The following is a 26,142-nucleotide window of genomic DNA, read 5'->3' on the forward strand; positions in this document are numbered from 1 at the left end:
AATTAGCGGTTCAGGCGCGCCCTGGCCTCCCATCACATGCAAACAGTGTCCATTACTCAGCATACCTGTGGCTTCAATTTCTGCACCGTCAGGGTCCCCACTGCGTTTCTGTAGGCTCCCTCTAGACTGTTTCACACAAATCGAGACACAGTCCATTTAAACTTTCAAATTAACAACTTTACTGGCTTCCTTACACAGCAAATCCATATTCATCACAGCTTCAACAACAGGTTCCATTATGAACATTTCTTCTGCTTTCCCTGTATTCCTTTCTTTGTCATATGGCACGTGCCCGGGTTGGACCATATCCTAAGGTTCCTCATCTTCCTCCCTGTCCACACTTACTTCGCTTGGGGGTTCCCTCAGCCATTTTGCCCCGGTTTTGAGGGCATCTGCCCATGCTATAACCTGCCAAATGGTGAGCGACCTGCCCGTCTGTACTGCCAAGATCTTTCTTCAGCTCCAATTCCCACTACTGCTGTACTGCTGCTGTTCTGTCCTAGTGGTCCTAGATGGCTGGGCTCCAACTTAGAACGTTACGTGATCACTGCTTCTATACCGTGCTCTATAGCCCGTCAGGACAGTCTGGGCACCTTGGCCCTACTCACTGCCTACAGGAAGTCCTCCCTAACTTAACTGCAGCTGACCCCTCCTATACTAAACTATATACAGGGTGTTGACTAACTAGACACTGTCAGAACCCAATCTTGTGGATTATATGGGTACTGCATGTTCCCTATATCAGTAATATTATACATAGCAAGACAAGTACATACATTTATACAAATATAAACAAAGGGAGTATTTACACTAAGGAAGGGAATGGAATGTTACACGGTCCCAGAACACCTCTTGCGTATGTCCGTTCTGTACCCAGTATATGCCCACTCTATACCCTGCATATACCCGCTGTATAAGCTGAATATACCCACTCTATATCATTTAGAACAATGAGGGTAATGTACTAATTAAAAATAATAAAAAAATGAAAATCCACAACCCCTCTAGAAATATGGATGGCAGACCATCCGGTAAAAGAACCCAATACCAATGAGTATGGTGGAAGATGATACTGACAGAGTGCCAAGAATAAATAATATACTGTATACAGCAACACGTGAGGATAGATAAAAACACCTTTATTAATATATAAATGGGTGTACACTTAAATAAAATAAAAAATAATAAAAAGGCATCCCAAATAAATGCGTAATATTGGATTATGATATCCTACAACATAGGGTAAAATGTATACCCATAAGGCAAGGCTCGAAAGGAATATGAAAAAAGAAAATTAATAAATATTAATGGAACCTTAATAAATCCCCCAAAAGGAATTGTGTATACAGTGCACCATATAATAATGAATATCCAAAAATTGTGTAAACACAGTATACAAAAAATAAATAAAGAATAATAATAACAACAACAGCTGTGCAAATAATGTGTAAAATGAACCGTGCAATAAAAAAAATAGTGCAGTGAACAAAAAAAAAAAAAAAAGACACTACGAGAGTGTCACACAATGTGAGAGGGGAAAGAAGTAATGGGAGCGGAAAATAAAATAATACCTAATGAGCCGGAGAATGATGCCTGGGGATGCCTGTGAACGCTCCCCGACGCGCGTTTTGGAATAAAACTTCCTTCGTCAGGGGGTAGGTACAAGGCCTTGTACCTACCCCCTGACGAAGGAAGTTTTATTCCAAAACGCGCGTCGGGGCGCGTTCACAGGCATCCCCAGGCATCATTCTCCGGCTCATTAGGTATTATTTTATTTTCTGCTCCCATTACTTCTTTCCCCTCTCACATTGTGTGACACTCTCGTAGTGTCTTTTTTTTTTTTTTTTTTGTTCACTGCACTATTTTTTTTTATTGCACGGTTCATTTTACACATTATTTGCACAGCTGTTGTTGTTATTATTATTCTTTATTTATTTTTTGTATACTGTGTTTACACAATTTTTGGATATTCATTATTATATGGTGCACTGTATACACAATTCCTTTTGGGGGATTTATTAAGGTTCCATTAATATTTATTAATTTTCTTTTTTCATATTCCTTTTGAGCCTTGCCTTATGGGTATACATTTTACCCTATGTTGTAGGATATCATAATCCAATATTACGCATTTATTTGGGATGCCTTTTTATTATTTTTTATTTTATTTAAGTGTACACCCATTTATATATTAATAAAGGTGTTTTTATCTATCCTCACGTGTTGCTGTATACAGTATATTATTTCTTCTTGGCACTCTGTCAGTATCATCTTCCACCATACTCATTGGTATTGGGTTCCACTCTATATCATGTACAGTGGGGGAAATAAATGTTTGATCCCTTGCTGATTTTGTAAGTTTGCCCACTGACAAAGACATGAACAGTCTATAACTTTAAGGGTAGGTTTATGTTAACATTGAGAGATAAAATATCAAAAATAAAATCCTGAAAATCACATTGTATAAATTATATAAGTTTATTTGCATTATGCAGTGAGAAATAAGTATTTGACCCCTTTGGCAAACAAGACAATACTTGGTGACAAAATCCTTGTTGGCAAGCTCAGCAGTCAGATGTTTCTTGTAGTTGATGATGAGTTTTGCGCACATGTCAGGAGGAATTTTGGTCCACTCCTCTTTGCAGATCATCTCTAAATCATTAAGATTTTGAGGCTGTCGCTTGGCAACTCGGAGCTTCAACTCCCTCCATAAGTTTTCTATGGGATTAAGGTCTGAAGTCTGGCTAGGCCACTCCATGACCTTAATGTGCTTCTTTTTGAGCCACTCCTTTGTTGCCTTGGCTGTATCTTTTAGGTCATTGTCTTGCTGGAAGATGCAGCCACGACCCATTTTTAGGCTATGTGCTCACGTAACGTTTCTGAAGCAGAATATTCCTGAGCGGAAGCGCACACCCTCTTCCCGGGAAAACGCATGCGTTTTATGAAGCGCTTTTGTAAGCATTTTTGACGCTTTTGTTAAGCGTTTTAGCATGCGTTTTCCTATGCATTTTTGCAATACAATTGTATGTATGCGGAAACGCACGCATTTCCGCAAAATTAATGAACATGCTGTGTTTATTTCCGCTAAGCGTTTCCACTGCGGAAAAAACGCACCATTAGCACAACATGTGCGGATTCAATTATGATTACATTGGATGCTTTTCTTAAACATTTCCGCGGCAGAAACGCATGTCTAAAAGCGCTGCGGAAACGCTTAAAAAACGCAACATGGGCACACAGCCTTAGGCTATGTGCCCACAGTAGCGTTTTTAAACGCTGAGGAAACGGGTCTCCTTCCCAGAAAACGCACGTTTTTTCCACGATTTTTGCGCGGTTTCTGCGCAAAAAACGCGCGTTTTTGATGCGTTTTTTCCGCACGTCTTTTGGACTATAGGAAATAGCCAAAAACGCGGACCTAAGCGGAAATTAATGAACATGCTGCGTTTTTTACCGCTAAGCGTTTCCTTAGCTGTAAAAAACGCATAATGTGTTAGCAATGGTTTTCTTGGTGATTGTGGTCCCAGCTGCCTTGAGATCATTAGCAAGTTCCCCCGTGTAGTTTTAGGCTGATCTCACCTTCCTCATGATCAAGGATACCCCACGAGGTGAGATTTTGCATGGTGCACCAGATCGATGTCGATTGACACAGTCATTTTGTACTTCATCCATTTTCTTACTATTGAACCGACAGTTGTCTCCTTCTCACCCAGCATCTTACTTATGGTTTTGTAGCTCTTTCCAGCTTTGTGCAGGTCTGTGACCTTGTCTATGATCTTGTCCCTGACATCATTATAAAGCTCTTTGGTCTTGCCCATGTTGTAGAGGTTAGAGTCTGACTGATTGAGTCTGTTGACAGGAGTCTTTTATAAAGGTGACTATGTAAGACAGCTGTCTTTAATGCAGGTAACGAGTTGATTAGGAGCGTCTAACTGGTCTGTAGGAACCAGAATTCTTAATGGTTGGTAGGGGATCAAATACTTATTTCTCACTGCAAAATGCAAATGAATTTATATAATTTATCCAATGTGATTTTCTGGATTTTTTTTTTTTATATTCTATCTTTCATTGTTAAAATTATCCTACCCTTAAAATTATAGACTGTTCATGTCTTTGTCAGTGGGCAGACTTACAAAATCAGCAAGGGATCAAATAATTTCCCCCACTGTATATACCCACTCTGTACTCTCTATATACCTTGTATATGCCCGCTCTATACCCTGTATAAACATGGTCGATGCGCTGAATATAGCCACTCTATATCCTGTATATACACGATCTATACCCTCTATATTGTGTATATATCTTACATTTGTCCACTCTTTACCCTGTATATACCTTCTCTATACCATGTATATACCCACTTTGTACCCTGTATACACTTTGTATATGCCTGCTCTATATCCTGTATATACCTGATCTATAAGCTGTATATAACTGCTCTATATCCTGAATATACCTGCTCTAAATCCTGTATATACCCGCTCTATACCTTGTGTATACAAACCCTGTATCCTGTATATACCTGTGCTGTAACCTGTATATACCTCGTATATGCCCTCTCTGTACCCTGTACATGCCCGTCTATACCCTGTATATATCTACTCCATACCCTGTATATGCCTGCTTTATAACTTGTATATGCCCACTCTGTACCCTCTATATACTCTCTCTATACTCTGTATACACCAGCTCTGTACTATGTATACACCTTGTATGTGTCCGCTCTATACCCTGTATATACAGTTATACCTGCTTGATGAGCTGTATGTACCCGCCCTATACCCTGTATATACCAGCCCTATACCCTGTACGCTCTATAACCTGTATATACCAGCCCTTTACCCTGAATATACCAGCCCAATAACCTGTATATACCAGCTCTATATCCTGTACATACTTGCCCTATAACCTGTATATATCGGCGCTATACCCTGTACATGCCCGCTCTATAACCTGTACACTCTATACCCAGTCTATACTCGCTCTATAGCCTGTATATATCCGATTTATGCCTTGTATTTGCTCACTCTATACTCTGTATATAATTGCCCTAAAACCTGTATATACTTGCCCTATAACCTCACCGACACAAAAAGAGGACTTAGAAATCCTCCAAAATTTTTTTCAAAAAACACCAGAAAAAAGGCAGAGACGCTTACCTGCCCAGGCCTCCACACAAATGCACCATCAGGCTATGTGCACACGTCCAGAATTCCAGCGGATTTTATGTGTTTTTTGCCTAGTTTTTTCGCCGCAAAAACGCATAAAATAAGCAACCCATGCTCACTCTTTGTGCGGAATCACAGGAATTCCGCACACATAGGAATGCATTGTTCCGCTTACTTTCTGCATGTGGCTATGCCCACCATGCGCAAAGTAAGCGGAAAATGTGCGGATGGTACCCACGGTCTGGAGGAGAGGAGACTCTCCTCCAGGCCCTGGGTACCATATCCCTGTAAAAAAAAAAGAATTAAAATAAAAAATCATGATATTCTCATCTTCCGGCGGCCCACAGACCTCAGCGATGCTCCTGCCAACTCCCGTTCCAAGCGATGCCTTGCGACAATGACCTTTGATGACGTAGCAGTCTCACGATACTGTAGCGGTCTCGCGAGACAGCTACGTCATCACAGGTCCTTGCCGAAAGGCTTTACTGGGAATGGGAATGCCATAGGAATGCATGGGGTGTGTTTTGTATGCATTTTCACAGCGAAAAACGCGGCAAAAACGCATACATACGTGGGTTCACAGCCTTAATGGATAGAAACTGTAAACTGTAGTGATTACATCCAGGTCCGTGTTCTCTCAGCCTCAGCAACTCACTACCCACTCCAGTGCTGATGGTTTGTTACAATGTTTCAGCTGCTTCTTGTCATGTTGGTGTCTTACAGATATGGTTATTCTGAATCTTCCAGGCAGATGTCGTCAAGCAAACGCATGGTGTCCTCCATCCAGATCACGCTGGCGCCTCCATGGAGGGCAGAACTGTCACAGAAGACCCTACCCAGGAATCCAGAACCAACAAAGGTGGACTTTCCTCCTAGATCTGACAACTGGCAGGACAGTGAGGATCTGCAGAACGGAGGTAAGATCTGGGCACTGACACCTGACCGGTCCGACAACTAGCTACACCGCAGCCATCCACGGCAGCATCAAAGATATCTGACCACATAAGCCCCCGTCACACACAGCGATCTCGCTAGCGAGATCGCTGCTGAGTCACAAGTTTTGTGACGCAACAGCGATCTCACCAGCGAGATCGCTGTGTGTGACACCTATTAGCGACCGGCCCCTCTGCCGGGTATCGCTGATCGTTGTGGAAAGCTCTGGACATTTTTTTGATCGTTGGTCTCCCGCTGGCCAGCACGCATCGCTGCGTGTGACAGGTGGGAGACCAGCGAGCTGGAGCTGGTAACCAAGGTAAACAGCGGGTTTCTAAGCGCCACGCGGCGCTTAGAAACCCACTGTGTACCTTAGTTACCAGCGCGCTGGTGCAGGGAGCTGGTAACCAAGGTAAACAGCGGGTTTCTAAGCGCCGCGGCACCAGCTCGCTGGTAACTAAGTTACACAGCGACGCGTGCGCTCGTCGTCGCTGGTGCTGATCGCTGGTGAAGCTGCCTGTTTGGCAGCTCACCAGCGATCATGTAGCAACATATCAGCGATCCTGACAAGTTCATATAGTTGTCGGGATCGCTGGTGAGTCGCTATGTGTGACGAGGCCCATACAGTCTATTACTCCCTGTTATCAGCCATTACTGGGGGAGGTGACTGTAGGACAGGAGACTACAATCTATTACTCCCCGTTATCAGCCATTACTGGGGGAGGAGACTGTAGGACAGGTCACTACAATCAGTCACACCCTGCTGAGAGCAGCACCTGTCTTGTGAGCTCCAGGACTTCCAGGAGGAGGCCCAGAGTCTGCCTCTCTTCTCCCCAGGGAGAGGCAGGCTTCCTGGGAGCCAGGCATGGCTTCCCAGGCTTCTGTTCCCCGGTCTGTGCCGACGGGGGACAGAGAGCAGCAGCAACCGGCCCAGGAGGGCGTGAGGAGATCTGGTCGGATGAGAAAGACCGTACCCAGCTACTCCAACCCCGAGACAGCTCATTGTCCGCCTAGAGAGGGAGACAGGGGCACCCCAGGCCCCAGGAAGAAGAGCCCAGCAACATCATGGGGCGAGATGACCTCCAGCGAATCCACGAGCTCCTTCTCCTCCCGAGTGGTCGCCATGTTGCGAGAGTACGAGGACGCCGGCAAAGCACTGACCGGGCTGAAGGAGCAGCTGCGGGAGGCACGGATCCTGAACACCCGTGCCTCTAACAAGGAAAGACCCGCGACCTCCCAGAGGTTTAAAGCCCTCAGAGATGAGGTGGTCCGGTTAGTGCTCCTCCAGGAGGGGATTGAGAAAAGCGCAGGTCCCTTCCTGGAGAGGTTTAAGAACCAGCGGCGGTTCTCAGAAATTAAGGGGTTAAATACCTCAGGAGAACTGCCAGCCGGCGTCCTAAGCGAGGAGGATGACGAAGTCGTGGCTGGAGTCCCACGTGCTGGAACAAGCCGGGAGAAAGAGTCGCAGAGCCAACAAGGAAGCGGCTTCCCGGCATGGCAGAGGACTCCGACAACCCATGCAGGAGTGTCAGCGGAGGAAGAGGAGGAGTGCGGTCTGTTGAGGGAGATCAGAGAGCTGGAGTCTCCTGTAGATCTGACCGGATTCTTCTTCGGGGAGGACGAGCCAGCGGAGGATACCAAAAAGAGGAAGAAGACAAAGAAGATGACACAGGAGGTGGTGAGTTACAAATATGTACCAATGTCTGATGTTACACCTACAACCTCCTGTGTAAACCCTACTAAACCTAAAAGCACGGGCTCTGCAGTGGGTCCGGGGCATAGGCAATGCTGCCGTCTGTGCGGGGAACAGTGCAGGGGGTGAGGCTGTGGAGGTACTCACGGCGCCGGACATAGGGGACCCCGTGGAGTTTCCCTCCCTGCCTGCTGCGGCTAAGCCGGTTATCACCGGGGCCGAGGAGAGCCGGGGGGATGTCCACGCTGTTGCGAAAGGGGGACGGTGTGGGCAGATTCCATCCCTGCTTACTGCAGCTGAGCCGGCCGACGCCGGGGCTGTGGGGGGCAGGGCCGAGGAGCATGGGGCGGCGAAAGGGGGTCGCACTGTTGTGACGGGCGCAGTGCGCCTCAACAGAGGAGAGGAGGCGCGCAGCTGAGACGGGAAAAAAATACACAGCAAAAGCAGGGAACATCATCAGCAAGGAACACTGTGCGCTCTGCCGTGACGGGGGGACAGCATGCCCCTAAACGTGATACCAGCACCCCGAAGTCTGTGGCTACAGGGCAGGCAGCTCAGAAACATTCTGCCCAGGACAATAAGGGGCATAGTGCTCCAAAAGAACTGCACAATGTCAGCACTGACCGAATTTAAAACGGATGTGGTGCTGCACCCCTCCCCCGACCCAGCAGGTGTGAGTGCAGAGACTGCAGACACAAGGGAGGAGGGAATGGATGTAACTGTGGAAGGTGCAGAGAACAGTGGTAATGGGGTGAATGATGGGAGTTGTAGTGGAGTGAATAATGGAAGTTGTGGTGCCGCAAACGTTGGGAGTATTGGTGGAGTGAATGATGGGATTAGTGGTGGAGTGAATGATGGGACAGGTGGTGGAGTGAATGATAGGAGTTGTGGTGCCGCAAATGATGGGAGTACTGCTGGAGTGAATGGTGGGAATAGTGGTGATGTGAATGATGGGAGTTGTGGTGCCGCAAATGATGGGAGTATTGGTGGAGTGAATGAGGAGAGCAGCACTGGTGTTGGTGGAGGGGAAGTAGGTAGTGGTCCCACTGCCCCCCCAGCAGTGGCGAGGGCTCCAGCCCCTAGCTATTCGGGGGCTGTCACTGCTGGGGGTAGTAGTGCGCCCTTGTCTGGTGGCCCCGAGGACAGTGACTTGCAGCAGCGCTTCCTGGACGCCCTGAAGAAAGGGGAGAGTTCCATCAATGTAGAGGGGAGGGAGGTTAATCTGTCTTTCTGGATAGAGACACGGTCTTTCCGCCTTCTGAGATAGAGGGGCAGAGACTGTCTGGTCTCTGCCGACACTGGGGCAGAGGAGTAACCGTAGGAACGTGGCCCATCTCCAGTGGGTAAGCAAGGATGCCTGTCCTGATCGGTCAAAGGTTGCTGAGCTCCTGCTGGGGATGGGCTTCGCGGCATATGACATCTTTGCCTTGATCCATCCCTATGGGACCTCCTACTTCGATGTCAGCTTCGTGAGACCGTAGGGCCTTGAGCTCTTTTGGTCTCGCCATGAGTTGGCTCGGGGTCGCCCCGAATAGCAAGGTTTTGTCCCTGTCTCAATATCCCGCCAGAACTCGGTCAGGAAGGTGACCGTTTTGACCAGTAATGAGTCACTTTCCTGCATGGACATCTCCACCTGGATTGGTCGATATGGCGACATCGTCGGCATTCCTGAGAAGACCCGCGACGACCATGGTATCTGGTCAGGGGCCTGAACCTTCATGGTGAAATTGAAGGTTTCAGGAAACACTGTTACCCATATACCTTCCTCTACATTTTTGGGGAGGGACAGGATCCTGATTTTCTACCAGGGGCAGCCTAAGGTCTGTCACAGGTGCGGCTACCCAACACACTTCAGTGCGCAGTGTACCACCCAGAAATACGCACTGTGTGGGGACCTTGGCCATCTCGCTGCTACCTGTGGCAGGATTAGGTGTAACTTTGGATGACCGAGGTCACCACACTTCAGTCGCTGTCCGCGTTCCTTTGCCAATGCAGTCCTGAAAGCGGCGAGTGCGGGACAGGCGAAAGCCGGGACTAATCTTGCCGGTGAAGGGACCAGTAGGGGAGGAGGAGGCAGGGAACCGGTGAGGAGCAAGCTGCCGCCATCCAACATCAGGCGGCAGGAGCAACGCCATGGGAACAGGGGACAGGGAGTAATGACCCTAAACCCTGACCCGGGTACTTCACTTGCAGCTGAGGATCCTAAAGACAGCGAATTGAGTGAGGAAGTCAGGAGACTTGAAAGGGAGGAGCAGGCGGACGCCATGTCCTCCCAGGAAGCCTCATCCGGTGACAGTCTGTATGAGGGAGAGGGGGGATGGTCACAACAAAGGAAAAAGGGTAACAGGAAAACAACCAAGGGTAGGAGTGGGTCCGGGTCTCGAGCCTCCGCTCTGGAGTGTGACCCCTCTGATTCTCTAGCCCAGATCCAGGTGCCATTGGAAGGTCCAGCCGCCCCCCATCTGGTGGATCTCTCCAACCGGTTCGGGGCCCTCCAGGACTCCCCTGCAGAGGGGGAGGATGGGAGCCCGGAGCCGGAGGTTGCGGACAAGGATGTTGTGGCTCAGGGGGTCACTGGGTCTTCTTCTCAGGGAGCAATTAAAGGGCCCTCTGGGGGGGGACTACCTCGGAACCACCAGACAAGGGCCAGAGTGTAGTCAGTGCAGGTCTAGGATAGATAGGTTTTATTTGAAGGAGGAAGCCATCTCCTCGCCGTTGTGGAGGTGGAGTTCTCCGACCACTGTTTGATTATGTTTTCTCTGAACGTCACATAGACTCCTAGGATGGGAAGAGGTTATTGGAAGCTGAATTCATCACTCCTTGAGGAAGAAGCTGTAAGACGGTCCTTTGAGGATTTTCTTCAGAGCCAGGTACCGCTGCTGGGCCTAAGTAACACTAAGTCAGAGTGGTGGGAGATGTTCAAACATCGGGTGGCGAAATTCTTCCGGCAACTCTCGAACCTCAGAAGCCTGAACAGGGATCGCCTGTATCAGAGCCTGAGGAGGAGACTCGAGCATCTTGTCTCGACTGGAGGTAGCCGCGAGGAGATCTCCGGTGTGAAGCCCTTGCTGAAGAGGTGTCAGTACGATAGGCACGCATCTTTGGTTTTTGAGAGGGACTACGGGAAGTACTACTCACCCGACCCTTACAGAAGCTGCAAGATGTCAGTGAATAGTAAGATAGTGACGGGGCTGATGGACAGTACGGGATCCTTGAAGAGGTCCAGATCAGGGATCTTTGAGGTCGTCAGTTCATACTACTCGCACCTCTTGGAAAGGAGGGAACTGGATCGTGACAGGATGTCGGCTTTCCTGGCTGAAGCTGTTCTGGAGCCAGGGGTTGACCTCTCGCTGGACGTTTTGGCAGAAGCGATCAAAGAAGAGGAAGTGAGACTGGCGATCGATGGGCTCAGGCCCAAAAAATCACCAGGTCCGGACGGCTTAACATCCGAGTTCTTTAGGACCTTTAGGGACTCCTTGGTCCCCCTCTTGACTTGGTGTTTAATGAGTGTCTCTCCTCGGGCACCCTGCCGAGATCATTAAAGAGGTCAGCTTTGATCATTTTGTCAAAGGGTAAGGATCCGTCGCGCATTGAGAATTGGCGTCCCATAGCACTTCTCAATGTGGACAGGAAGGTTTTGGCTAAGATACTTTTCAACAGGCTGGTGAAGTTTGCGCCGCAGCTCCTTTCGGAGGCTCAGATCTGTTGCGTTCCTGGCCGTAGCACTTTCAGTGCTTTTCTGGGTGTCCGAGAGGCCGTGGAGCAAGGCAGGGCGGGCCTTTGGAAGGGGTTCCTGCTGACCCTGGATCAGGCAAAGGCTTTTGACCGGGTTGACCACGAGTACCTCTGGTCCACTCTTTTGAGGTACGGTCTGCCTGGGGGGTTTGTGGACTGGCTTAAGACCTTATACGCTGGGGCTGAGACTTTCCCTCTGGTAAATGGGTGGATTGGACAACCTTTCGGGGTAGGATCTGGTGTCCGTCAGGGCTGCCCTCTTAGCCCATTGCTGTACGCGTTTGCGATCGATCCCTTCCTCAGAAGGATCGAGTGTGGACCGTTGGCGGGGCTGAGGATGGGCGGGGTGGAGCCAGAGGCTATCCTGAGGGTAGTGGCCTACGCGGACGATGTCACCGTTTTTGTTTCTTCGCGAGAGGAGGCGATGGTGGTGATGTCAGAAGTGGAGAGCTACTCGGAGGCTTCCGGGTCCAAGGTCAACCAGGACAAGTGTGAGAGTCTCTGGCTGGGAGGCGGGGATCCCGGGTTTGATCTTCCGGACACCCTCCCCGAACCCCAAGAACACGCCAAAGTCCTAGGCATCGAATTTGGTCAGGGTGATTACCCCACGAAAAACTGGGAAGGCAGAATCAAAGGTGTCGCTCAAAAAGTGGACCAATGGAAGGGTTGGTCTTTGACCCTGAGGGAAAGGGTTGGCCTGTGCAAAGCTTTCCTGCTCCCCTTACTAATCTACCTGGGCAGTGTCTGTGTCTTGCCAGAGCCTCTCTGGACTCGGGTCTACAGTCTGTTCTTTCAGATGTTATGGGGGAATAGACTGAACCTAGTCAAGCGGGAGGTCACTTACCGCACGAGGAGACTAGGGGGGTTGAATATGGTGAACCCCGTGGTGTTCCTAGTGAACACCTTTTTGAAGGTCAACGTGGCAAACCTCTGGAAACAGAGGGCTCCTCCGTGGGTATTCTCCTGCAAGGGATGGTTTCAGCCTTTCTTCCAGGAATGGGAGACAGGGGGAAGATTGAAGGATCTTCGCACACCGCATGGGCATCTCCCGGCTTATGTTACCCCGGTTCTGAAGATGATGCGCCGGTGGGGTCTGGGAATGTGGGAGGTGAGGTCCCTCCCGAGGAAACTCCTCGACATGCGGGTCTTGCTTTCGCATTTTCAGAGTCCATTGGTCCTCAAGGACTGCCCAAGTCGGGATCTAGAGGTTGGGTTGAGTTTGTTAAATTCTAATAGGATCCCCAAGAAGTACTGGGACTTGACTTGGCGCTGCTTCCAAGGTAAGTTGTATGTGAGGGACAATCTGAAGTACAGGAGCTCCGAGGACAGGAATTGCCCCCGTGAGGCTTGTGCTAACATGCTGGAAAGCATGGAGCACTTCCTGCTTCATTGTCCCTTTAATACAGAGGTGTACAACAGGGTGGGAGCTTCCATTGGTTGGCCGCGGCTGGCTACTCTGTCCTATGCCGAGTGGGCCTATGGAGCGTTCGGAGACCTCGGGAGAAGGGACAGAGTCACTTTATTTATAGTTAGCGCAGTGGTCAGGTACTTCACGTGGAACGCACGAGTTTTAGTTTCGACGCAGAGTAAAATCCTCCGTGTAGACGAAGTTTATAGCAGCATCCTAGGTGCCCTGGTGAAGGTCCGTTCTCTGGAGTATGAAAGACTGGGTGCCCGGAGGGCGGCCCATCTCTGGAGGGGTTTCTCCTTCGGGGTGCCTTAGTCCGTTAGTACTCCTATATCCTGGTGGTGGGCTGATGCCTTTTCACTCTAGAGTTTTGTTTTGAATTTCAGTCTCCTGAATAGAAGATTTGCAAGCATCGAACTTGAGCCTTAAGTGGTGAGTACGTAGGTTATGTTCTGTAACGTTGGTTTATGTATATATTGTATATAGCGTAATGTATGTATTGTATATATTGTGTATAATAGAGGGTCTTAGTTAGGTTGGGTGGGGGGATTGGGGGGGATGGGGGGTTTTCAACAGCGGTGATAAGAGACTGATCTGGCCTGGTCCAGGCCCCGCCTGGGGAAAAACTTTGGGGCCTGATCCTAGCTCGGAGAAATCCTGAACTTTGTGGCCAGAGCTGGATCAGGGGTGGTGGGATAGATAGAGTAGATGTGTGTTTTATATATAGTGTTAAAAAAAAAAAAAGGAAAAAAAATGAAAAATAAAAGGAAAAATATATAAATTTTGTTAATTTTGTATACTATGTTTGTAATTAGGTTTGTCGTAAGTCTGAATGTGGCGGTGTAAGGGGGAAGCTGTGAGGTAAGGCAGTGGGACCAGAGGGTATTAGGTGTGTTCTGGTGTCTTGTACAATATTCGGTCTGGTGTCATATGTTTATATTGTATATAGTGTATATAGTATTGTATATAGGACGGTGTAAATGTAGTTCAGGGTTGTATATAATAGTGTGAATGGAGCTGGGTCGGGGGTTTTACATGATTTTATTTATTTATTATTTTAAGGGGGTGCTGGTGTAATTATTGTAATTTTGTTCCTTTTTCGTTTTTTTTTTTTTTTAGTTTTTAATTTCTTGTTTCTTTAATTTAATTTTCTTTTCCCGTTTTGTAGGTCGAGAATTTCCCTTATTGTTTCCATTTCTGGTTTATTTCTTTGTGTTTGTGTCTGATTTTGTCATATTGTTTCTGATTGGAGTTTTTGTTCTATGTTTGTTCTGTTGTGTTTTATTTTGTAACGTCGTGAAGGATTTTATAATAATAAAAAAGACCTACAATCTATTACTCCCTGCTATCAGCCATTACTGGGGGAGGTGATAGTAGGACAGGAGACTACAATCTATTACTCTCTGTTATCAGCCATTACTGGGGGAGGAGACTGTAGGACAGGAGACTACAATCTATTACTCCCTGGTATCAGCCAATACTGGGCGAGGAGACATGCTGGTCATGGGGATGAGGTACAGTGTAAAGACCTTGTGCCTCCTTCTATCTCCAGTTCTGATCTCCCACTGACATCGGCTGTTGGCGGTGGCGGCTCTGCTCTGACAGGGGGTATATTCATATGAAGGTCATGCAGCGGCTGTCATTGTTTTACATGCTACATAAACCTGAGATTTCTATTGTATCTGCCCCTACATAGAAGTTTCAGGGGCTTTATATATAATGGCTTTATATAATGGAGGGTGCGACACCCCAGGCACCGATCAGCAGATCAATTTCATCTCGGCTGCTCACAAGATCTCACAGACCCGCAGAAACCTGTATCTGGTCGGTGAGTGCAGCCGATTAGGGAGGTTTCCAGCATTTTCCATGTACAACCTGTACAGCTCTGACGCTGGTCAGTCTGATATTGTGATCACCTCGGACGCTGCATTACTACTGTAGACTGTGCAGCCCATGGGGCAGATATTGCACATCATGGCATCTGCTTAGTAGCACCCTCTGGTGGTGGAACAGTCAGCTTGTCATCCTGGGGGTTTCTGCTGAGTGGGGTATCTCCCATACAGCGTTGATATACAGTATACAGGGCAGCGGGCTGCTGCCGGGAGAGCATGATAAGAGGGTGAATACACAGGAGGTACCAGAAATGGCCGAGCTCACTGATCAGGAGAGGAAGAGGGTCTGACATCAGACATTCCTGGCATCTGATAAGATCTCTGTGTAAACAGCTTGGAATAGTTTCAACCCTCGCCCTGCGCCCCATTAAGGCGAGTCCACACACACCAGATTTGTTGCTGATTATTGCCTCACTCATTCCTTCCTGAATTGTGTGGATTTTGGAGCAGATTTTCCGCTGTGAATTTTCCTGCAGAAACTGAGAATATTAAAACAAATGCCATCAGCTAAACAGTCTATTGCTCCCTGTTATCAGTCATTACTGGGCTAAACATCACCACGGTGGGAAGCAGCTGCAGGATCGGGTGCTCCACAGCGCTGCGTCACATGAAGATCTGATTGCAGATTTTTCTTTTTTTCCTATTGACATCAATTTGTAAAATCTGGAATAAATCTGCATCAGAAGTGACCGGCTGTAACACGGAAGGTGACGGCACATCCTCATCACTTCTGACCTGTGTGGACCCCCTTACAGTCATGGGGGGGCATCCTAGATGCAATCACTAGTGAGCGTTTCTATGTGTCTGTGATAACGACTCGTCCTTTCTCTGCAGATCTGATGTTTCGCTCCACTTTCCTGGATGAGATTCCCCCCGATGACTGCCTCAGCCCGGACCTCCCACCTCCACCCCCCTCACCTCCGGTTCTGCCACTGTCCCCTAAACGTGTCCCCCTGGATCCTTCCCCTGCTCCTATCCCGGACTCTCTAAGTCTGGAGCTACAGAAGCTGGACCTCACCCGACCTCCTCCATCCCAGGTACCTTACTACAGGTAATCCCAGAGCTGCATTCACAATTCTGCCCCACCTGGAGCCCATGAGAACTGTGCTCTGTGTGTAAGCACTATTCTCCCACAATGCACCATGGCAGGGCAAATTCTGTACACAGAAGAGACAGGGTGAGGAGTAAACTAGAAGCAATGTGAATGCAGCTCTGGATGTGACTGGAGCATAACACATGATGTAATTTAGGAGGCTCACTATGTAAGAAGCCAATATGACTGCCGGAGATCACTATATACAAATCACATGAGTCCTATCTGTTACATACAGAGATCGCTGAAGACTACGAGACCGCCATCTGATAACGAAGAGAAAAGAGAGGAGGCCACTCCGGTGAAGCAGAATGTGAACGGTCAGAAAGGGAAGCAGGAAGGCTCAGGTACGGCGGGATCACTCCTGTCCATGGCCGCCCCGTTTAGAGCAGGGTGTAATTTACCAGTCTGAGGATCCGGCTCACTGCAATGGCCGATCAGCACTGGCCATCATGACCCCCATAATCAGTTCTATACACGGGGTATATTATGTTCAGTAAATCTGCAGTTTCCCCTAGAGGTGATGGAGTTGCTACAATCGCTGTGATGGCGGGCACATTTCAAGGAGTTGCACACGGTCAAATAGTAGGGGTGCTCATCGCAGGACGTGCTGACTCCTACACCAAGTGTCCTGACAGATGTAGTCAAGTCCCCTCACAACATTATCTCTTCTTTTCTTCAGATATTTGCGCTTTCTGCCATAAAACTATCCCCCCCAGCACCGCCACCATCGAGGCCATGAAGAAGCAGTATCACGCCAGCTGCTTCACCTGCCGGAAATGTCACCGGCTCCTGGCCGGGCTGATGTACTACCAGAAAGACGGACAGCCCATTTGTGAATACTGCTATAAGGTACGTGGCTGATAACAGAGAACAGGTGACAGCAGAATGCTGAAGATTCGTCTTACATAAGTGAGGCTTCATATAAACAGTTTTTTCCCTCAGGATCTCTGCTTGCTGTTAGTGGCATATGGAATAATGATACTGACTAGTCCTCACACATGGAGCTGAAGAGCTGACACTCACCGACACATTGTAACAAACATCCTTCGTCCTGGGAATGGAATTGTTGCGGCGTAAATCACAGGCCACAAAACTACAGATTCTGCGTTGTCTCTTATGGATGGTCCCTTTAGGCGGCCATGCATGAGCTGAAGGTATATTACTGGTTGAACAAGCGATCTCCGATGATCCTCTGACAAAGTCGCTCACATTTCTGCTCATCTTCTCCATTTTCACTGTACAGTTACTCTGACTTCACAGCATTTAATCTTAATTATGCCAGATGTCAGTTTTCAGTAGGCCAAGAAACATAGACTATTGTTCATATGAGTCTGAAAGTTGACTCTTGAATTGATATTTGTGAATGATTGAATGGATGCTGTTTACCTTTTATAAGAGATCCTACAGTTTGTTTTGCTAACTTTTGGGGGTCAAGGAAACAGGGTCATTGAACAATTGCTGTTTGCTAATATGTTGATTTCTCATTGTACAAGTCCACGTAGCTTGTTGAATTGATTGAATACTCAAGCAATAAGAGTTGACCTGATCCCACCTTCCCCCTGACCTGTAGATGATGGCCTGAACCACAGATGTGGGTATAAAAAGGACCTATATTGTTATGCAGAGAGACTTTACAGAACAACAGCCAAGGCACCATGGCTCCAACAAGAGGAATACAGATTTGACATTCTACACGATAGCAGCTTAAAGGACCATGTCCCTAGCTGGAGGAATACAGATCTGCTTCATTGACCATCACTGAACCCATGGTGACGTTCGTAGAAGCCAGGTTCAGACCCTCCGGTCTGAACGTTGACTCTTGAATTGATGTTTGTGAATGGTTGCTGCTTACCTTTTATATCAGCTCCTACAGTTAATTGTGTTGCTATCTTTGGAGGAGAGGGATGGAGGGTCATTGAACAATCGATGTTAGCTAATATGTTGATTACCCATTGCATATGTCCATGTAGCTTATTGACTTACAAAACTAAGCAGATTGATTAAATACTCAAACAATTACAGTTGACCTGATCCCACTTTCCCCCCTGACCTGTGGATGATGGTCGAACCACAGATGTGGATATAGAAAGGGACTTTTATCCGTATGCAGAGAGACTCTACAAATCAACAGCCAAGGCACCATGGCTCCAACAAGAGGAATACAGATTTGCCATTCTACAGGATGCCAGCTAAAGAGACCACGTCCCTATCTGGTGGAATACAGATCTGCTCCATTGACCATCACTAAACCCATGGAGACGTTCGAAAAAGCCAGGTTGGGACCCTCCGGTCATCTGGCCCCATTGACGCGTTCGGAAAAGCCAGCTTGGGACCCTCTGGTCACCTGGTCCCATTGGAGGAGCTCAGATGGGACAATCAGGTCACCTGGCCACATACTTCTATGGACTATCAGCTTCTAAAGCCTGTTACCTCCTCTCTGTGGGTGCCCACCAAAAGCAGGGTGCCACTGGTGGGATTAGTCAGCCCCGAAAGCCCCTAAGTCACAGTTGCTCTAATCCCGGTGAGCCAGCAGAAGGGTGAAACTCTGTAATTACACCATCTTGGGTACTTGAGGGACTGTACTATATGTTATTGTCTGTTTGTGGCTCAATAAATTATTGCCACACTGTTTTACCCTTACCCTGCGTTATCGGAGTAGTATTCTGCCCACGGGAAAGGAGTGCGGGTGTTCAGTGGGATGATCCCTGCTGGTCCATGAGGTCTTTCTTAAGACAGCCAGGACAGTGGACAAGGTCACCCACTGATACCCATGTCTCCACAGTTACTGATCTTAGGGTTGTGGCAGGAGTCTCAGTCCGCTATCATCTTATTCCTCTGAATTAATGCTTATTGCAGGAAACATTGGAGAAGTGCGGCAAATGTCAGAGCCTGATCCTGCAGCACATTGTGCGGGCGCTGGGGAGCAGTTACCACCCTGAATGCTTCACGTGTGTGGTCTGCAACCGGACCATTGCCGACGAGAGCTTCGCTGTGGACGAGTACAATGACGTTCACTGTGCAGAGGATTATTACAGGTAAAGACCGTGTGGTACCAGGTAATGGGATGATACATAGACCAGGGAGAAAGTATGTGCCTCCCACCCCACATCCACCTCCAGGGGCTTCTGTACTCATCAACATCCATAGACATTAATACAGAGAAAACTATGTGCCCCCATCTACAATCAACATCTTCATGACCAAGCCTATTTTGACTTTAAAGGGAATTTGTCACCCCTTTTTTGAGATATCATATAATGATATCATTCAATTGTGTGTTACCTAAGTATTGTAGTCGTACTTTTTATCCCCCCTGTCTCCGCACCTTTGATGCATAAATACCTTTTTTATCACTCTTCAGATTTATGGAAATCGCCGCAGTCTGGTCCGATGGGCGTCGCTTATTCTCCCCCCACCTTGGCTTGCTGGACATAATTTCTTCTGTGAATATAATAGGTGGCTTTGTTTATTCGCGCCTGCGCATTGATAAGACTGTTCGCGCTTGCACAGTATGCTTTGCCCAACTGTGGACAAAGCATACAATCGCTACTGCGCATGCGCCGGTATTTTTCCCTGCGTCTATGACCCGGAGGTCTTCATATGCATCGAACCGGACCGTGGCGATTTCCATAAATCTGAAGAGTGATTAAAAAAAGGTATTTATGCATCAAAGGTGCGGGGACAGGGGGGATAAAAAGTACGACTACAATACTTAGGTAGCACACAATTGTGTGCATTTTTTGCAATTCTGACCAGTGTCCCTTTATGAGGTAATAACTCTGGAACGCTTTAACGGATCCTAGCGATTCTGAGATTGTTTTTTTTGTGACATATTGGGCATCATGTTAGTGGTAAACTTAGGTCAATAATTTTTGCGTTTATTTGTGAAAAAATCAGAAATTTGGTGAAAATTTTGCAATTTTAAAATTTTGAATTTTTATTCTGTTAAACCAGAGAGTTATGTGACACAAAATAGTTACTAAATAACATTTCCCACATAGTTATTAACCCCTTCACCCCCAAGGGTGGTTTGCACGTTCATGACCGGGCCAATTTTTACAATTCTGACCACTGTACCTTTATGAGGTCATAACTCTGGAACGCTTCCATGGATCCCGGTGATTCTGACACTGTTTTCTCGTGACATATTGTACTTCATGCTAGTGGTAATATTTCATTCAAATAGCTTGCGTTTATTTGTGAGAAAAACGGAAATTTGGCGAAAATTTTGAAAATTTCGCAATTTTCCAACTTTGAATTTTTATGCCCTTAAATCACAGAGATACGGCACACAAAAAACTTGATAACTAACATTTCCCACATGTTTACTTTACATCAGCACAATTTTGGAACCAAAATTTTTTTTGTTAGGAAGTTATAACGGTTAAAAGTTGACCAGCGATTTCTCATTTTTACACCATTTTATTTTTACGGACCACATCACATTTGAAGCCACTTTGAGGGGTCTATATGATAGAAAATACCCAAAAGTGACACCATTCTAAAAACTGCACCCCTTAAGGTGCTCAAAACCACATTCAAGAAGTTTATTAACCCTTTAGGTGCGTCACAGGAATTTTTTTGAATATTTAAAAAAAAATGAACATCTAACTTTTTTTCACAAAAAAAGTACTTCAGGTTCAATTTTTTTTATTTTACCAAGGGTAACAGGAGAAATTGGATTGCAAAAGTTGTTGTGCAATTTGTCCTGAGTACGCTGATACCTGATATGTGGGGGGGAATGACTGCTTCGGCGCATGGCAGAGCTCAGAATGGAAGGAGCGCCGTTTGACTTTTTCAATGCAAAATTGTCTGGAATTCAGATCGGACGCCATGTCCCGTTTGGAGAGTCCCTGATGTACCTAAACAGTGGAAACCCCCTACAAGTGACCCCATTTTGGAAACTAGACCCCCCAAGGAACTTATCTAGATGTGTGGGCTTCACAGAAGTTTATAACATAAAGCCGTACAATTAAAAAATCATATTTTTTCCACAAAAATGATCGTTTCACCCTCAATTCTTATTTTTCCAAGGGTAACAGGACCCTAAGAGTTATTGTGCAATTTGTCCTGAGTACGCTGATACCCCACATGTGGGGGTAAACCACTATTTGGGCGCATGGCAGAGCTCGGAAGGGAAGCAGCGCCATTTGACGTTTTTGGCTGGAATTGAGATCGGACACCATGTCGCGATTGGAAAACCCCTGATGTACCAAAACAGTGGAAACTCCCCACAAATGACACCATTTTGGAAACTGGACCCCCTAAGGAACTTATCTAGATGTGTGGTGAGAACTTTGAACCCCCCAGTGCTTCACAGAAGTTTATAACGCCCAGGCGTGAAAATAAAAAATTCGTATTTTTTCCACAAACATGATCTTTTAGTCACCATTTTTTTATTTTCCCAAGGGTACCAGGAGAAACTGGACCCCAAAAGTTGTCCAATTTGTCCTGAGTATGCTGATACCCCATATGTGGGAGAAAACTACTGTATGGGCACACGTCGGGGCTCAGAAGGGAAGTAGTGACGTTTTGGAATGCAGACTTTGATGGAATGGTCTGCGGGTGTCATGTTGCCTTTGGAGAGCCCCTAATGTACCTAAACAGTGGAAACCCCCCACAAATGACCCCATTTTGAAAACTAGACCCCCTAAGGAACTTATCTAGATGTGAGCACTTTGAACCCCCAAGGGCTTCACAGAAGTTTATAATGCCCGGGCATGAAAATAAAAAAATCGTATTTTTTCCACAAACATGATCAATTAGTCCCCAATTTTTTTATTTTCCCAAGGGTAACAGGAGAAATTGAACCCCAAAAGTTGTTGTCCAATTTGTCATGAGTACGCTGACACCCCATATGTGGGAGAAAACTACTGTATGGACACACGTCGGGGCTCGGAAGGGAAGTAGTGACGTTTTGGAATGCAGACTTTGATGGAATGGTCTGCGGGTGTCATGTGCGTTTGGAGAGCCCCTGATGTACCTAAACTATTGAAACTCCCCACAAGTGACCCCATTTTGGACACTAGACCCCCCCACGGAACTTATCTAGATGTGTGGTGAGCACTTTGAACCCCCAAGTGCTTCACAAAATTTTATAACGCTCGGACGTGAAAATAAAAAAATCATTTTTTTCCACAAAAATGATATTTTTGCCCCCAATTTTTTATTTTCCTAAGGGTAACAGGAGAAATTGGACCCCAAAAATTGTTTTGCAATTTGTCCTGAGTAGGCTGATACCCTACATGTGGGGGTAAAACACTGTTTGGGCGCATGTCAGAGCTTGGAAGGGAAGGAGCACCATTTGACTTATTCAACTCAGAATTGGCTGGAATTGAAATCAGACGCCATGTTGCATTTGGAGAGCCCCTGATGTGCCCAAACAGTGGAAACCCCCAATTCTAACTCCAACCCGAACCCCAACACACCCCTAACCCTAATCTTAGCCCTAACCCTAGCCCTAACCCTACCCTAACCCTAACCCTAATGGAAAAATGGAAATAAATACATTTTTTTAATTTTATTATTTTTCCCTAACTAAGGGGGTGATAACGGGGGGTTTGATTTACTATTTATGGCGGTTTTTATGTTTGGCGGCTGTCGCACGCTAAAAGACGCTTTTTATTGTAAAAATAGTTTTTGCATCACCACATATTGAGAGCTATAATTTTTCCGTATTTTGACCCACCGAGTCATGTGAGGTCTTATTTTTTGCGGGACGAGTTGACGTTTTTATTGGTACCATTTTCGGGCACGTGACATTTTTTGATCGCTTTTTATTCGATTTTTGGGACGCAGAATGAACAAAAACCAGCGTTTCATGAATTTCTTTTGGGGGGGTGTGTTTACACCGTTCCGCGTGTGGTAAAATTGATAAAGCGGTTTTATTCTTCGGGTCAGTACGGTTACAGCGATACCTCATTTAGGTCTTTTTTTATGTTTTGTCGGTTTTATGCAATGAAAACTATTTTATATAAAAAATAATTATTTTTGCATCGCTTTATTCTGCGAGCTATAACTTTTTTAATTTTTCGCTGATGACACTGTGTGGCGGCTCGTTTTTTGCGGGACAAGATGACGTTTTCAGCGGTACCATGAATATTTATATGCATCTTTTTGATCGCGCGTTATTACACTTTTTGTTTGGTGGTATGATAATAAATCATTATTTTTTGTTTCGTTTTTTATTTTTATTTTTTAAGGGGTTCGCTAAAGGGGTTAACTAATGGGACAGTTTTATAGGGCGGGTCGTTACGGACGCGGCGATACCTAATATGTGTACTTTTATTGGTTTTTTTGTTTTTTTTATTTTCAAAAAATGGATTTATTTGGGGGAATATTTTTTTTTTTTTTTTGTAATTTGTTTGGCGATTTTTTTTTTTTTTTTTTTTTTTTTTTTTTTAAATTATTTTAACACTTTATTTTTATTTTTTTTCACTTTATTAAATAGTCCCAGATGGGACATCACTGTTCTGTGACAGATCGCTGATCTGTCACATCACAGATCACTGTGACAGATCAGCAATCTGTCACAGGCAGTGCACAAGGCTTCCTCATGCCTGCGCTTTGCAGGCACTGAGGAAGCCAGCTTCCTGCAGGCCCCCGTCGCCATCTTGGATTCGGGGGCCTGAAGGAAAGGAGCCCCCGGCAGCAGCGCTGCACATTGCGCTGCCGTGGGGGGCTCGGAAGCACGGAGGGAGCCCCCTCCCTGCCGATGCTTCCCTTTAACTCCCGGTACACCGCGATCATGTTTGATCGCGGTGTGCAAGGGGTTAACGTGTCGGGGGCGGTTACACATTGTGCCGGGTGTCAGCTGTGATAATCAGCTGACACCCGGCCGCGATCAGCGGCGCTCACCACGTGGGCGCCGCTGATCGCGGTAGACGTACTATCCCGTCCATGGGCATAGGGTCCCGGGTCCCATGGACGGGATAGTACGTCTGATGTCAGGAAGGGGTTAAGGTTGAAGGGAGACTTTAAGTCAATCTAGTTCAACCCATATCCTATCCTAACCTGCCCTAACATGTTGATCCAGAGGAAGGCAAAAAAAAACCCATGTGGCAAACAGTAAGCTTCACATTGGGGAAAAAAATTCCTTCCCGACTCCACATACGGCAATCAGACTAGCTCCCTGGATCAACGCAATATTAAGGAAACTAGTGTATATATCCTGTAATATTATACTTTTCAAGAAAGGCATCCAGTCCCTTCTTAAATTTTAGTAGGGAATCACTCATTACAACCTCATATGGCAGAGAGTTCCATAGTCTCACTGCTCTTACAGTAAAGAATCCGCATCTGTGAGTATGCTTAAACCTTCTTTCCTCCAGACGTAGAGGATGCCCCCTTGTCCCCGTCACAAGTCTAAGAGTAAAAAGATCATTAGAAAGGTCTTTGCACTGTCCCCGCATATATTTATACATTGTAATAAGATCACCCCTAAGCCTTCGATTCTCCAAACTAAATAACCCCAAGTGTAATAACCTGTCTTGGTATTGCAGACCCCCTAGTTCCCTAATAACCTTGGTCGCTCTTCTCTGGACCCGCTCCAGTTCAGCTATGTCTTTCTTATACACCGGAGACCAGAACTGTACACAGTATTCTAAGTGTGGTCGCACTAGTGACTTATATAGAGGTAAAATTATGTTCTCCTCATGAGCATCTATGCCTCTTTTAATGCATCCCATTATTTTATTTGCCTTTGCAGCAGCTGCCTGACACTGGCCGCCGCTAAATGTGAGTTTGTCGTCCACCCATACACCCAGGTCTTTTTCAGTGACTGTTTTGCCCAATGTTTTACAATTAAGCACATAATTATACATCTTGTTCGTTCTACCCAAGTGCATGACCTTACATTTATCCCCATTAAAGCTCATTTGCCATTTATCAGCCCAAGCTTCTAGCTTACATAAATCCTCCTGTAATATAAAATTGTCCTCCTCTGTATTGATTACCCTGCAGAGTTTAGTGTCATCTGCAAATATTGAAATTCTACTCTCTATGCCCCCTACAAGGTCATTAATAAATATGTTAAAAAGAAGCGGGCCCAAAACTGACCCCTGTAGTACCCCACTGCTAACCGTGACCCAGTCTGAGTGTGCTCCATTAATAACCACCCTTTGTTTCCTATCCCTGAGCCAGCTCTTAACCCACCTACATATATTTTCCCCTATCCCCATTGTTCTCATTTTATGTATCAACCTTTTGTGTGGCACCGTATCAAAAGCTTTTGAAAAGTCCATGTACACCACATCCACTGCATTCCCTTGGTCCAGTCCGGAACTTACCTCTTCATAAAAGCTTATCAGATTAGTCTGACAGGAACGGTCCCTTGTTAGCCCATGTTGATATTGGGTCATAAGGTTATTCTTCTCCAGATACTCCAGTATAGTATCTCTATCTACCCTCCAGGATTTTACCCACAGTTGAGGTTAAACTTACTGGCCTATAATTTCCATGTTCAGTTTTTGTCCCCTTTTTGAATATTGGCACCACATTTGCTATACGCCAGTCCTGTGGTACAGACCCTGTTATTATGGAATCTTTAAAGATTAAAAATAATGGTCTATCTATGACTGTGCTTAATTCCTGCAGTACTCGGGGGTGTATCCCATCCGGGCCCGGGGATTTGTCAATTTTAGTGATTTTTAGACGCCGCCGTACTTCCTGCTGGGTTAAGCAGGTGACATTTAATGGAGAATTTTTATCCCTGATCATGTTATCCGTCATGGGATTTTCTTGTGTAAATACTGATGAAAAAAAGTAATTTTAGCATATTGGCTTCTTCCTAATCCTCATCCACCATTTCACCCAGACTATTTTTAAGGGGGCCAACACTATCATTTTTTAGTTTCTTACTATTTATGTAGTTAAAGAATATTTTGGGATTATTTTTACTTTCTCTGGCAATGAGTCTCTCTGTCTCAGTCTTTGCTGTCTTGATTTGCTTTTTACAGAATTTATTTAATCTTCTATATTTAGTTAATGCCTCATCACTACCTACTTTCTTTAATTCTCTAAATGCTTTATTTTTATCTCTTATTGCTCCCCTTACAGCTCTATTTAGCCAAAGTGGTTTCCTCCTATTTCTAGCATGTTTATTCCCATACGGTATATATTGTGCACAGGTCCTATTCAGGATGCTAATAAACGTCTCCCATTTTCTTTGTGTATTTTTATGTCTCAGGATATCGTCCCAGTTAATTGCACCAAGATCA

At 46.2% G+C, this 26,142-nt stretch overlaps 1 protein-coding gene across 3 annotated transcripts in view; it reads left to right on the top strand.

The window, feature by feature from the left end:
* Positions 1 to 26,142, top strand: part of FBLIM1 (filamin binding LIM protein 1) — a 42,267-nt gene that overhangs the window by 10,509 nt on the left and 5,616 nt on the right. For 2 of the 3 annotated variants that reach the window (XM_073570210.1, XM_073570207.1), the window contains exons 2-6: positions 5,916 to 6,085; positions 15,664 to 15,866; positions 16,161 to 16,269; positions 16,605 to 16,774; positions 18,782 to 18,960. In XM_073570210.1, coding sequence (XP_073426311.1) covers positions 5,920 to 6,085; positions 15,664 to 15,866; positions 16,161 to 16,269; positions 16,605 to 16,774; positions 18,782 to 18,960 — 827 coding nt within the window. In that variant the 5' untranslated portion in view covers positions 5,916 to 5,919. Of the gene's footprint in view, positions 1 to 5,891; positions 6,086 to 15,663; positions 15,867 to 16,160; positions 16,270 to 16,604; positions 16,775 to 18,781; positions 18,961 to 26,142 lie in introns of all 3 variants that reach the window. The other variant, XM_073570209.1, reaches the window with a different exon arrangement.

Source organism: Dendrobates tinctorius, unplaced genomic scaffold, assembly GCF_039654945.1.
Source record: "Dendrobates tinctorius isolate UK_male_01 unplaced genomic scaffold, ASM3965494v1 ptg000028l, whole genome shotgun sequence".
Taxonomy (NCBI): domain Eukaryota; kingdom Metazoa; phylum Chordata; class Amphibia; order Anura; family Dendrobatidae; genus Dendrobates; species Dendrobates tinctorius.